At 47.3% G+C, this 15306-nt stretch overlaps 1 protein-coding gene across 1 annotated transcript; it reads left to right on the top strand.

The window, feature by feature from the left end:
- The first annotated feature begins 278 nt into the window (after positions 1-278).
- Positions 279-14852, top strand: smad7 (SMAD family member 7). The gene is made up of 3 exons (XM_029652842.2): positions 279-1796; positions 3091-3144; positions 14617-14852. The coding sequence occupies exons 1-3, from the start codon at positions 1328-1330 to the stop codon at positions 14817-14819; spliced, it is 726 nt and encodes a 241-aa protein (XP_029508702.1). The 5' UTR covers positions 279-1327; the 3' UTR covers positions 14820-14852.
- The last annotated feature ends 454 nt before the right edge of the window (positions 14853-15306 follow it).

Raw genomic sequence — 15306 nt, forward strand, 5'->3', positions numbered from 1 at the left:
GAGGGAGTGTTTCATTTCTACAGTAAAAAGCCTTTCTAGCTCCATGTTTAATTTCCCACACCATCTTTTCGCATTATTTACAACGTTTTTCCATCGTAACTTTTGGAAAATGTAACTTTCCTACCAAAACGATGTCTCTGTATGTAGCAGCCTAAGCTACTTGATCTCTTGTTTGCGCAACACAATCACTTTTTTCAAGCGACAGGGTGTCTAGACACCCACGTGACGGGGCGCGCCAATGCGCACTGGAGACACAGAGCTCAGAGAGTTAGAAAGAGATAGCGAGCAAGAGAAGGCAAGGGCTCTTCAACTATTCGCGTCATTCGCAGACGTTTTCTGAAGATCGCATCACTTCTTTGTCGCCACTCAAATCGCTTTATTCCTTAGTCTACGGAAACCTCATTCAATAAGTGTCTGGATTAATTTATAAAGGGATATTTCGAAATATTATTCTGGTACAACGGACGGTAGACGGGGACTCTGTGCGACTGCCCTACTAAGGCAGATTTCTGTCTGGCACTAAAGCGGCTCCAGTTTTGGATTCGCTACCTAGTTTTGGATCTGTTTAGGGGATCCTTTCGTCCTCTCGCAACGTCTAAATCTATATTGAAGATCACATCATGTGCAGACAGATATGATATTTAGAAGATAAGGGATAAAAACGTAGACAACAGCCTGTGTTAAAGCTTTTTTGCTCTCGGATCAAGGATTGTGTGGATTATTTTTTTTCTACAGAAAACTGGACAGCTTCGTTTTTTTCCTCATGGATATATAGCCTAATTCTAGTATTTAACTAGGCAATTTATCGGCCCCAAATTACACAGATACCCAACTCGTAACCATATGCGTAAAATATCATCTGTTACAATGTTTATCTTTCTACATGGGCTACTGAATGAACGGAACGAATTAAGCATTTCATGTTCACAGTAGTTCAACGTTGTAACAAATTCTTTATGCTGCTATTTTGTATTCTAGATGCTCAACGTTCTTACATTGAAAAGTGTTTATATTTCGATATAGCTGCATTTTAGTTCGGACCATTATAGGTTTATAACTCCGTTAAGGTGATGGTGCATTTCTCCTTACAGAGAAGGTTACTATCACGACTGGAGCCTTGATTTTTTTTTGCGGGGTTGATTTTTTTTATTTGATTTTTTATTAAAGACTGGCGTATGCTACAGATTTTCTTGCCTTCTCCAACTCCTAGTTTCTCCATACTATTATCTCAGGCTGCTTGTCGTTGCCTGTACACGGATCCCGGAATCTTCATGATTTGCGTACATCATGCTCGTTTTTTAGCCGGGAAATCCTCTTTTCGTCCCGCATGTTTAGGACCAAACGAACTGGGCTCGTCCGGCGACTCTGGAGGAGCCGTGCGCCGGTCGAGGGCGACGGGGATGCGGATACACGAACGCATGGATCCGGGGGTTGCTGTATGGGTAAATCGACGAAGGTTGCCGGAAAAACTAGCGCCGGAACGGATGCTGAATTGAAATCCCTGACCCACTCGATACTGAAACAAATCAAAGAGAAACCATTAGAGGGGCTCTTGCAAGCGGTCGAGTCAAAGGGGGGTGCGCGGAGCCCCTGCCTGCTCCTACCCAGCAAAGTGGACACCAAACTGGGTCAGCAGTCTTATTCCCTCCCCTTGCTGCTCTACAAAGTGTTTCGGTGGCCGGACCTCATGGATTGCTCGGAATTAAAGAGGCTGTCTTGCTGTGAATCCTATGGGGAAATGAACCCAGAACTCGTTTGCTGCAATCCGCACCACATGAGCAGGCTTTGTGAACTCGGTAAGTTATTTATATATATTTTTTAAACCATAGATTATAACGTGAAAAAAAATCAGCAATTGCAACAATATAGACCTAGACTATAATTGGTACACTGTTTAATATTGTGTGTGGGTAAATTGATTGGCATGTAAACTTTCCCAGACACAATTACCGGTTGTGTCAATTGCAACGCTATAGGTCAGACTTAGTTGGTATGACGTTTTAGCAGCTCAACGGTTAGCATAATCACTATTTCCTTAAGGTTAGATGTATAAATTCTTCTTTCTAGGATATGGGAAATGAATCAACATTAGCTTTGAATGGCCCCTCACAAATCAAAACAGTTGCAATTATATTATGGCCTTATTATTTATAAACGGTAGACGTATTTTATTGGTGTGGCCAAGCTTCTTCTTTTTTTAACTATGACAGTCAATTACTTAAGAACAAAGCATTATTTACAATGACGGCCTATGAACAGCGGGAAAATTGCCAGGTTGCCAGACTTTTAGCTTGTCAGTTTAGGGATTCGATCTAGCAACCTTTCATGTTACTGGCCCAACGCGCTAACCACTAGGCTACCTACTGCCCCTAGTTTGGCCTAGTTATTGTTTTTATTTATAGATTTGTTTGCTTTTAAACAAAAATTGAAATAATTTTCTAAACTGCAGAGGGGATCTTGCTCTTAATTTGTAGGTTTCCTATACCATTATCTTCTGTAGAATGCATTTATTAAACCCCTCTTGTACAGTATTGTGAACAAGGATGGCTTCAAACAGTTGTAGGAAGTAGTCAGGGGGTTCTTGTCACATGAAAGTACATTTATTTGATTGAACGTGACCATCTTTTAATGTAAGGCTACTTGTAATAACAAAGAAGATGCACAATATTCAACTATTTTAAATTTCCTATCCTTGACCTCCATGTATCTCGTTGTATTTGACAGTCAGTCTGGACCAAGTTAGTTTGCTTGCAGCCAGGCAGCGATTCCGATTGGAGTGTCCTGTTCTCGTGTGAGCAAAGAGGCCCGTATCTCCCACAGCCTGAGTCGGAGCCTAGTCAGATAGCCGCCTAGAGGCTGGCGCCAGGCGCCCCTTGTTTATCTCTTCGTCAGATATCAAGGCAATCGCCGCATGGCTGCCTCGCTGCCTGCCCTGCCTCCAACCCCCACTGATAACACAAACAGTTTCCCAAAAAGAATGCCAACTGTTATCATACGTTTCATCTTTCCCTGGGAGCTTTTTCTCATGCTCTGTTTTTGCTCTGTCTTTTCTCTCTCTCTCTTCTGTCTATTTCTTTATTTTCATTTCAGAGTCTCCCCCTCCTCCTTATTCCCGATATCCAATGGACTTTCTTAAACCACCCGGTGAGTTTAGTTTGATTTTTCTCATGAATGTTAAGGTTTTTGGGGTTTGTATTTTTTCAGCATATGATTTTCCACGGTCATACACTTAAAATCAATACAAGTTAATATATATATATTTTTTAGTAGTTATTTACCATTTGTGAAAAATATTACTGTATATTATACATTTTATAACAACGTTATTACAACAAAGTTTATAGCAACATTATTACAACAACATTAAACTTTTGCCTGGTCATTTCTAAATACTTCTGTGAGGATATGGAAATGTTATGTTTGATTTATGGTGCTAGTCAGACTGAGAGAGGGCTGTCTGGGCAGCGCCAGGGCCGACCAGGGCCCTTTAATAGAATGGTGGGTAGCCAGGGCCGACCAGGGCCCTTTAATAGAATGGTGGGTAGCCAAGGCCAGGGCCTGACCAGGGCCCTTTAATAGAATGGCGGGTAGCCAAGGCCAGGGCCGACCAGGGCTCTTTAATAGAATGGTGGGTAGCCAAGGCCAGGGCCGACCAGGGCCCTTTAATAGAATGGTGGGTAGCCAAGGCCAGGGCCTGACCAGGGCCCTTTAATAGAATGGTGGGTAGCCAAGGCCAGGGCCTGACCAGGGCCCTTTAATAGAATGGTGGGTAGCCAAGGCCAGGGCCCTTTAATAGAATGGTGGGTAGCCAGGGCCGACCAGGGCCCTTTAATAGAATGGTGGGTAGCCAAGGCCAGGGCCTGACCAGGGCCCTTTAATAGAATGGTGGGTAGCCAAGGCCAGGGCCCTTTAATAGAATGGCGGGTAGCCAAGGCCAGGGCCGACCAGGGCCCTTTAATAGAATGGCGGGTGGCCAGGGCCCTTTAATAGAATGGTGGGTAGCCAAGGCCAGGGCCTGACCAGGAATGGTGGGTAGGCCAGGGCCAGGGCCCTTTAATAGAATGGCGGGTAGCCAAGGCCAGGGCCCCAGGGCCCTTTAATAGAATGGTGGGTAGCCAAGGGCCAGAATGGCCAGGGGGCCTACGACCAGGGCCCTTTAATAGAATGGTGGGTAGCCAGGGCCGACCAGGGCCCTTTAATAGAATGGTGGGTAGCCAAGGCCAGGGCCGACCAGGGCCCTTTAATAGAATGGCGGGTAGCCAAGGCCAGGGCCTGACCAGGGCCCTTTAATAGAATGGTGGGTAGCCAAGGCCAGGGCCGACCAGGGCCCTTTAATAGAATGGTGGGTAGCCAAGGCCAGGGCCCTTTAATAGAATGGCGGGTAGCCAAGGCCAGGGCCGACCAGGGCCCTTTAATAGAATGGTGGGTAGCCAAGGCCAGGGCCCTTTAATAGAATGGTGGGTAGCCAAGGCCAGGGCCCTTTAATAGAATGGTGGGTAGCCAGGGCCGACCAGGGCCCTTTAATAGAATGGTGGGTAGCCAAGGCCAGGGCCCTTTAATAGAATGGTGGGTAGCTAAGGCCAGGGCCGACCAGGGCCCTTTAATAGAATGGTGGGTAGCCAAGGCCAGGGCCGACCAGGGCCCTTTAATAGAATGGCGGGTAGCCACGGCCAGGGCCCTTTAATAGAATGGCGGGTAGCCAAGACCAGGGCCCTTTAATAGAATGGCGGGTAGCCAAGACCAGGGCCCTTTAATAGAATGGTGGGTAGCCAGGGCCTGACCAGGGCCCTTTAATAGAATGGCGGGTAGCCAAGGCCAGGGCCCTTTAATAGAATGGCGGGTAGCCAAGGCCAGGGCCCTTTAATAGAATGGTGGGTAGCCAAGACCAGGGCCCTTTAATAGAATGGTGGGTAGCCACGGCCAGGGCCCTTTAATAGAATGGCGGGTAGCCAAGGCCAGGGCCGACCAGGGCCCTTTAATAGAATGGCGGGTAGCCAAGGCCAGGGCCCATTCCAGGCTGGCACCAGCTCTGCAGTGGTTGTCTGTCTGCACAAACTTTTGGCCGGAGGGGGTGACCTAGCAGGACAGATAAACAGTATTGGCACCAAAGGAGAGAGAGGAGACACACACAGGGAGGTAACATATACACACACACGCAGGACACACGTACGCAAGTGCCAGTGTGTGTGCGTGTGTGTGTGTGTGTGTGTGAAGGGGTGGTGCCGTCTGCAGGGAGGGGAGAGAGCTTATGGGAAATGTGGATCACAAACACAAGGGAAAAACAGAAAGATTTATGGAGCCATGTTTTATCTGTTGAATGAATCTGACTGTAGATTATGGCTGAGGGTTTGGGAGTGTCACACTGCTATGTGTGTGTGTGTGTGTGTGTGTGTGTGTGTGTGTGCGTAGAGCTTTTGTGTGTCCATGCAGGCCTGTCATTAGGTCTGTGAGCCATTTTAGAAGGAAGTCTATTATCTCAAATATATATATATATATAACAGTATTTGTCTGCCAAAAAGGGAAGTTGGAAGATTAAACTGCTGTGTTTGCAGCTATAGACAATCATGAGACTCATCCAAGTCTCTAATATGGGCAGATATATGTTTATTTTTTGTATTTAACTAAGCAAGACAGTTAAGAACAAATTCTTATTTACAATGGCAGCCTACCGGGGAACAGTGAGTTAACTGCCTTGTTCAGGGGCAGAACGACAGATTTTTACCTTGTCAGCTCGGGGATTCAATCTAGCAACCTTTCTGTTACTGGCCCAATGCTCTAACCACGAGGCTACCTGCCGCCTCTACACTCTAACCACGAGGCTACCTGCCGCCTCTAGACCCTAACCACGAGGCTACCTGCCGCCTCTAGACTCTAACCACTAGACTACCTGCCGCCTCTACACTCTAACCACGAGGCTACCTGCCGCCTCTACACTCTAACCACGAGGCTACCTGCCGCCCCTGTCATGTCTATGTTAAACTTTAGATACATATGATACATGGTGATCATAATTTTAGTGGAGCAGCGGTCTAAGGCACTAGCCTCCTGCGAGGCTAGCTGGGTAGGATGACATGGTTAGGGAGGCAGCCTCCTGCGAGGCTAGCTGGGTAGGATGACATGGTTAGGGAGGCAGCCTCCTGCGAGGCTAGCTGGGTAGGATGACATGGTTAGGGAGGCAGCCTCCTGCGAGGCTAGCTGGGTAGGATGACATGGTTAGGGAGGCAGCCTCCTGCGAGGCTAGCTGGGTAGGATGACATGGTTAGGGAGGCAGCTTCCTGCGAGGCTAGCTGGGTAGGATGACATGGTTAGGGAGGCAGCCTCCTGCGAGGCTAGCTGGGTAGGATGACATGGTTAGGGAGGCAGCCTCCTGTGAGGCTAGCTGGGTAGGATGACATGGTTAGGGAGGCAGCCTCCTGCGAGGCTAGCTGGGTAGGATGACATGGTTAGGGAGGCAGCTTCCTGCGAGGCTAGCTGGGTAGGATGACATGGTTAGGGAGGCAGCCTCCTGCGAGGCTAGCTGGGTAGGATGACATGGTTAGGGAGGCAGCTTCCTGCGAGGCTAGCTGGGTAGGATGACATGGTTAGGGAGGCAGCCTCCTGCGAGGCTAGCTGGGTAGGATGACATGGTTATGGAGGCAGCTTCCTGCGAGGCTAGCTGGGTATGATGACATGGTTAGGGAGGCAGCTTCCTGTGAGGCTAGCTGGGTAGGATGACATGGTTAGGGAGGCAGCCTCCTGCGAGGCTAGCTGGGTAGGATGACATGGTTAGGGAGGCAGCTTCCTGTGAGGCTAGCTGGGTAGGATGACATGGTTAGGGAGGCAGCTTCCTGCGAGGCTAGCTGGGTAAGATGACATGGTTAGGGAGGCAGCCTCCTGCGAGGCTAGCTGGGTAGGATGAAATGGTCAGGGAGGCAGCCTCCTGCGAGGCTTCACTAATGTCCACTACACTTCAACTGGTCTTTTTGGAGTGCCACACACACACACACACACACACACACTCTAGTCTCTCCTCTGGTCATGGTGAGGTGGAAAGAAGAAAGAGAGATGGAGGAAGACAGAAAGAGAGAGGGAGGAAAGGAAGACACCGAGAGAGGGAGGGATATGGAGTGAGAGAGGGAAGAAGGATGCGGAGAGAGAGGGAGGAAAGGAAGACACTGAGAGAGGGAGGGATATGGAGTGAGAGAGGGAAGAAAGATGCGGAGAGAGAGAGGGAGGAAAGGAAAACACCGAGAGAGGGAGGGATATAGAGTGAGAGAGGGAAGAAAGATGCGGAGAGAGAGAGGGAGGAAAGAAATACACCGAGAGAGGGAGGGATATGGAGTGAGAGAGGGAAGAAAGATGCGGAGAGGGAGGAAAGGAAAACAGAGAGAAGGAGGAAAAGCCCAGGGCAGAGTTCCCCCTAGAGCAGAGAAGGAGAAAATATATTTCATTGAACAGTGGGAAAGAAAGGAGAGGAAGGCATGTGCAGCTGGGATTCTTGGAGGTTTCAGTCTAAGACTATAGAGACTAGAGAGAGGACAGATATTAACAGGACAATGTAGTGGAGTGTGGCTGTGGAGAGGAGTCAGACTATATAGAACTAGAGGAGAGGAGTCAGACTATATAGAACTAGAGGAGAGGAGTCAGACTATATAGAACTAGAGGAGACAAGTCAGACTATATAGAACTAGAGGAGAGGAGTCAGACTATATAGAACTAGAGGAGACGAGTCAGACTATATAGAACTAGAGGAGACAAGTCAGACTATATAGAACTAGAGGAGAGGAGTCAGACTATATAGAACAAGAGGAGACGAGTCAGACTATATAGAACTAGAGGAGACGAGTCAGACTATATAGAACTAGAGGAGAGGAGTCAGACTATATAGAACTAGAGGAGAGGAGTCAGACTATATAGAACTAGAGGAGAGGAGTCAGACTATATAGAACTAGAGGAGAGGAGTCAGACTATATAGAACTAGAGGAGACAAGTCAGACTATAGAACTAGAGGAGACAAGTCAGACTATATAGAACAAGAGGAGACGAGTCAGACTATATAGAACTAGAGGAGACGAGTCAGACTATATAGAACTAGAGGAGACAAGTCAGACTATATAGAACTAGAGAAGAGGAGTCAGACTATATAGAACTAGAGGAGAGGAGTCAGACTATATAGAACTAGAGGAGAGGAGTCAGACTACATAGAACTAGAGGAGACAAGTCAGACTATATAGAACTAGAGGAGACGAGTCAGACTATATAGAACTAGAGGAGAGGAGTCAGACTATATAGAACTAGAGGAGAGGAGTCAGACTATATAGAACTAGAGGAGACAAGTCAGACTATATAGAACTAGAGGAGAGGAGTCAGACTATATAGAACTAGAGGAGACGAGTCAGACTATATAGAACTAGAGGAGACGAGTCAGACTATATAGAACAAGAGGAGCGAGTCAGACTATATATAGAACTAGAGGAGACGAGTCAGACTATATAGAACTAGAGGAGAGGAGTCAGACTATATAGAACTAGAGGAGAGGAGTCAGACTACATAGAACTAGAGAGAGGAGTCAGACTATATAGAACTAGAGGAGACAAGTCAGACTATATAGAACTAGAGGAGACGAGTCAGACTATAGAACTAGAGGAGAGGAGTCAGACTACATAGAACTAGAGAGAGGAGTCAGACTATATAGAACTAGCAAGTCAGACTATATAGAACTAGAGGAGAGGAGTCAGACTATATAGAACTAGAGGAGACGAGTCAGACTATATAGAACTAGAGGAGAGGAGTCAGACTATATAGAACTAGAGGAGAGGAGTCAGACTATATAGAACTAGAGGAGAGGAGTCAGACTATATAGAACTAGAGGAGACAAGTCAGACTATATAGATATAGAGGAGAGGAGTCAGACTATATAGAACTAGAGGAGAGGAGCCAGACTATATATAGCATAGCTGTGTAGTAGAAATAGGTTTTTCTCTGCCTGCCCTTGGGTTCTATAGTGTGTGTATGTCAACTTTGACTCCCCTGGGGTTAAGAGCATGATCTTGTATGGCCCTTGTAAGTGTCTTTGCAGAACCAGTACAAGGATCCATTCGAGGGACAGACAGACACACAGACAATCAATCCTTACTGGACCCAGAGCTGGTCGTTCGCTGGTCAAGTTCAATAGACGGACTGAATGACTGCCACTGAATGACTGCAACTGAATGACTGCCACTGAATGACTGCCACTGAATGACTGCAACTGAATGACTGCCACTGAATGACTGCAACTGAATGACTGCAACTGAATGACTGCCACTGAATGACTGCCACGTCATGGGCACTACAGATCCGAGTGTGTGTGGACACTTAGCCAACAGGACAATAATCACTTCATATTAATACGAGTCAGTAATAAGGGTTTAGTAGGTCATTGATGTTTCCAATGTCTGAAGTTTATGACTATATTATATAATCATTCAGCTATAAAAACACCAAAGGGAGTCAGACTTATGTTTCAGTGTCTGTTGCTGAATGCGTAAATCTAAACAAGAGAGCGTGAGAGTGTTTGTGAGAGAGAGAGAGGGGGGTTCTTTATGGAACAGGAATCAGATGTACGTGTCAGTCTGTCTCTCCACGGTCATTACCAGAGCTGCCGTGGTAATACCTAGTTTGTTTTAGCTCCCTGGGAAATGAATCATACAGTGTTTGAAGCTGCTGCCTACCTCTCTCTCTCTCTCTCTCCCCTCTCCCCTCTCTCTCCCCCTCTCTCTCTCTTTTTGTCTCTCCCCCTCTCTCTCTCTCTCTCTTTTTGTCTCTCTCTCTCTCTCTCTCTCTCTCTCTCATCTCTCTCTCCCCCTCCATCTCTCTCTCTCTCCCCTCTCCCTCTTTTTGTCTCTCTCTCTCTCTTCCCCCTCCATCTCCCTCTCTCTCCCTCCCCTCTCTCTCTTTGTCTCTCTCTCTACCCCCTCCACCTCTCTCTCTCCCTCCCCTCTCTCTTTTTTTTCTCTACCCCCCGCCACCCCCTCTTTCGCCCTCTCTCTCTCTCTCTCTGCCTCTCTCTCTCGCCCTCTCTCTCCCTCTCTCTCTCTCTCCCTCCTCTCTCTCTCTGCCTCTCTCTCTCTCTCTCTGTCTCTCTCTTTCTCTATGTTACTTACTTACACTTTCAAACTCTTCCTCCATATTTGATGTTTGTTTCTGTTTTACACCGCCCCCCTCTCTTTCTCCATCACTCTCTCTGACTGAATCTTCCAGATCTTGGTTCTGGATGAGCTCCACCTCAGGCCTGTGGTCAGTGAACCGTGCCCAGGAAACCAGGCCTGCCTCCTGGACAGCCATGAAAGAGAGGCAGGCTGTTTCACCGTGGCCCTGCATCTCTTTAGGTTGACCACAGTACCGGGGCTGGTCTAGCCTAGGCGTGAACTAGCCTGGTCCCAGATATGTTGGTGCTGTCTTTCCAACTACGGGTCATTCATGAGTTGGCAAGACAGCACAAACAGATCTGGAACCAGGCTAGAATCCTGTCTCTAATTTGTAGGCAGTAATGCTAGTAGTCTTGCATTGCCTAATGGGGCTGTGCTCTGCTCTCAGGCTCTGGTGATGGAAGGTGTAGGACAGAGTCCGTTGACATGTATAGCATGGAATGTATCATTACTGAATACCAGCCAGCCAGCCAGTCAGTCAGTCAGCTAGACACTGAGACACAGCCCAGCCAGCAGGCCAGTCAGAGACAGCATAGCCTTCCCTCCCCTAGCTCCCTGGTGTTTTAACAGAGTCCTTCTGATCCTAGAGAGGCTGAGACTGGAAAAGCTTCATGACTGGATCTGATGTGATAGTAGTAGTCGTCTTATAGAGGAGTAATAATAAAACATAGAGGCGTTATAATACTACACAGAAGAGTTATATACACTACATAGAGGAGTTATAATACTACATAGAGGAGTTATAATACTACATAGAAGAGTTATATATACTACATAGAGGAGTTATAATACTACATAGAGGAGTTATAATACTACACAGAAGAGTTATATACACTACATAGAGGAGTTATAATACTACATAGAGGAGTTATAATACTACATAGAGGAGTTATAATACTACATAGAGGAGTTATAATACTACACAGAAGAGTTATATACACTACATAGAGGGGTTATAATACTACATAGAGGAGTTATATACACTACATAGAGGCATTATAATACTACACAGAAGAGTTATATACACTACATAGAGGAGTTATAATACTACATAGAGGAGTTATAATACTACATAGAGTTATAATGCTACATAGAGGAGTTATAATACTACATAGAGGAGTTATGTACACGACATAGATGAGTTATAATACTACATAGAGGAGTTATATACACTACATAGAGGATTTATAATACTACATAGTGGAGTAATATACTACACAGAGGAGTTATAATACTACATAGAGGAGTTATAATACTACATAGAGGAGTTATAATACTACATAGAGGAGTTATAATACTACATAGAGTTATAATACTACATAGAGGTGTTATAATACTACATAGAGGAGTTATATACACTACATAGATGAGTTATAATACTACATAGAGGAGTTATAATACTACATAGAGGAGTTATAATACTACATAGAGTTATAATACTACATAGAGGTGTTATAATACTACATAGAGTTATAATACTACATAGAGTTATAATACTACATAGAGGTGTTATAATACTACATAGAGTTATATTACTACATAGAGTTATAATACTACATAGAGGTGTTATAATACTACATAGAGTTATAATACTACATAGAGGTGTTATAATACTACATAGAGTTATATTACTACATAGAGTTATAATACTACATAGAGTTATAATACTACATAGAGGTGTTATAATACTACATAGAGGAGTTATAATACTATATAGAGGTGTTATAATACTACATAGAGTTATAATACTATATAGAGGAGTTATAACACTACATAGAAGATCAATTACACATATCCCTTGCTGCTACGTCTTCTATTATTGACATCACTATTAGATCACTTGGGGTTAATCTCAGCAGGGACAGGGGGTTAATCTCAGCAGGGACAGGGGGTTCATCTCAGCAGGGACAGGGGGTTCATCTCAGCAGGGACAGGGGGTTCATCTCAGCAGGGACAGGGGGTTCATCTCAGCAGGGACAGGGGTTCATCTCAGCAGGGACAGGGGGATTCATCTCAGCAGGGACAGGGGGTTCATCTCAGCAGGGACAGGGGGATTCATCTCAGCAGGGACAGGGGGTTCATCTCAGCAGGGACAGGGGTTCATCTCAGCAGGGACAGGGGTTCATCTCAGCAGGGACAGGGGTTCATCTCAGCAGGGACAGGGGTTCATCTCAGCAGGGACATTGGGGTTCATCTCAGCAGGGACAGGGGTTCATCTCAGCAGGGACATTGGGGTTCATCTCAGCAGGGACAGGGGGTTCATCTCAGCAGGGACATTGGGGTTAATCTCAGGGTTCATCTCAGCAGGGACAGGGGTTCATCTCAGCAGGGACAGGGGGTTCATCTCAGCAGGGACAGGGGTTCATCTCAGCAGGGACATCCATCAGCAGGGGGGTTCATCTCAGCAGGGGCATTGGGGTTCATCTCAGCAGGGGCATTGGGGTTCATCTCAGCAGGGACAGGGGTTCATCTCAGCAGGGACATTGGGGTTCATCTCAGCAGGGACAGGGGTTCATCTCAGCAGGGACAGGGGGTTCATCTCAGCAGGGACAGGGGGTTCATCTCAGCAGGGACAGGGGGTTCATCTCAGCAGGGACAGGGGGTTCATCTCAGCAGGGACATTGGGGTTCATCTCAGCAGGGACAGGGGGTTCATCTCAGCAGGGACATTGGGGTTCATCTCAGCAGGGACAGGGGGTTCATCTCAGCAGGGACAGGGGGTTCATCTCAGCAGGGACAGGGGGAGACCGGGGAGAGAGAGTTTCCTCTGTCGGCTAGCATGCCATTAAGAAAATTTACTGTACACAGTTTTCAAGGCTGGGGCTATTTCCTGTCTCACTCATTGTTTTGGGGTTGATGGAGTGCATCCTGCTAACCTGTATATTCCTATTAGAGACTAGCTCTGATACACTCTATGTCTCCCACATGACACACTATTCCATATGTAGTGCACTAGTTTTGACCAGGGCCTATAGGGAGTCCCATAGGGCTCCGGTCGAAGGTAGTCTATTTATAGGGAATAGGGTGCCGTTTTGGGACGGAACCAGGCTCTGATATGTAAAGTAGTGTTAGGATACAATGGAGTCAGACATGTTTTTTAGGGCAAAGCCTCTTTTCCCTCCAAGCCAGCCATGTATTTATTCTGGGCCTCCCTCTGAGACATTTGGAGAGAAGAAAACAAAGGAAAACGTGATTGCGTTGGAAGGGTTGGTTGGTTTTCCGGGGTTGGGACTGGGAGAAGTAGCAGAACAGGGGCACTGCTGTATGTTTTATGTGGTGTGTTGAGACCTGCCAGGTCCTGCTGTCAGCCAGCAACTCTCTCTACCTCTCTCTCTCCATCCACCAAAATGGCCGCTCTAGTTGTCTCTCTGACGAGAGACTGCTGAGGATTATGGGATTAGTCGTGGTTTGTGTTGGAGGCCTTCCCCTTCAGTTCTCAGGACTAGTCGTACTCTCTGGGCTGTTAAGACGTGATGTGTGGCTATACTTCTGTCTCTTCCTGGTGGTATGGTATATTTTATGTTATTTCACCAGAAAGATCGAGCAGTGAGATACACTACATGGCCAAAAGTATGTGGACACCTGCTCGTCAAACATCTCATTCCAAAATCATAGACATTAATATGGAGTTGGTCCCCCCTTTGCTGCTATAACAGCCTCCACTCTTCTGGGAAGGCTTTCCACTAGATGTTGGAACATTGCTGCTATAACAGCCTCCACTCTTCTGGGAAGGCTTTCCACTAGATGTTGGAACATTGCTGTGGGGACTTGCTTCCATTCAGCCACAAGAGCATTAGTGAGGTCGGGCACTGATGTTGGGTCAATTAGGCCTGGCTCACAGTCGGCTTTCCAATTCATCCCAAAGGTGTTCGATGGGGTTGAGGTCAGGGCTCTGTGCAGGCCAGTCAAGTCCTTCCACACCGATCTCGACAAACCATTTCTGTATGGACCTCGCTTTGTGCACGGGGGGGCATTCTCATGCTGAAACAGGAAAGGGCCTTCCCCAAACTGTTCCCACAAAGCGTTACGATTTCCGTTCCCTGGAACTAAGGGTAGGCCCAGTAAGGCCATGCTACTGGAAATGTTTGTCTATGGAGATTGCATGGCAGTGTGCTCGATTTTACACACCTGTCAGCAATTGGTGTGGCTGAAAAAGCCGAATCCACTTATTTGAAGGGGTGTCCACATACTGCTGTAAATATAGTGTAGGTAGTGAGTTAGCAGTAGTGTCTGTGGATCTGTGAGGTTAGTGCTCCTGGCTGGCTGTTTGAACTGACTGAAAGACTCCCAGACTTCAGTGGTCCAGTGGGTCTTCATTTAGCCTGTGTGATTGACAGCTCTCACAGCTGCTCTCTGCTCAAACTGTGGTTGGTCTCTCATTCTAACACACTGTATTTTACCTCTGTCTCTCTCCTCTTCTCTCACACTCCCTCCTTCTTTCTGTTCAGATTCTCCAGACTCGGGGCCTTCATCCACAGAGACTGGAGGAACTACCTACTCGGCCCCTGTGGGGCTCTCAGGTAAGACGCAAGGCCATGGTTTTAATTTATCTCTCTCACTCTTTCTGTTGCTCTCTCTTTCTGTCTCCCACCCTCCCTCTGTCATGATGCTCTGGCTAGCTGGAGGGGCCACCACCCTCCCTCTGTCATGATGCTCTGGCTAGCTGGAGGGGCCCCCACCCTCCCTCTGTCATGATGCTCTGACTAGCTGGAGGGGCCCCACCCTGGATGCTCTGGCTAGCTGGAGGGGCCACCACCCTCCCTCTGTCATGATGCTCTGGCTAGCTGGAGGGGCCCCCACCCTCCCTTGGTCATGATGCTCTGGCTAGCTGGAGGGGCCACCACCCTCCCTCTGTCATGATGCTCTGGCTAGCTGGAGGGGCCACCACCCTCCCTCTGTCATGATGCTCTGGCTAGCTGGAGGGGCCCCCACCCTCCCTTGGTCATGATGCTCTGGCTAGCTGGAGGGGCCCCCACCCTCCCTTGGTCATGATGCTCTGGCTAGCTGGAGGGGCCACCACCCTCCCTCTGTCATGGTGCTCTGGCTAGCTGGAGGGGCCACCACCCTCCCTCTGTCATGATGCTCTGGCTAGCTGGAGGGGCCCCCACCCTCCCTTGGTCATGATGCTCTGGCTAGCT

This window comes from Oncorhynchus nerka, linkage group LG22, assembly GCF_034236695.1.
Source record: "Oncorhynchus nerka isolate Pitt River linkage group LG22, Oner_Uvic_2.0, whole genome shotgun sequence".
NCBI classification, from domain to species: Eukaryota; Metazoa; Chordata; class Actinopteri; order Salmoniformes; family Salmonidae; genus Oncorhynchus; species Oncorhynchus nerka.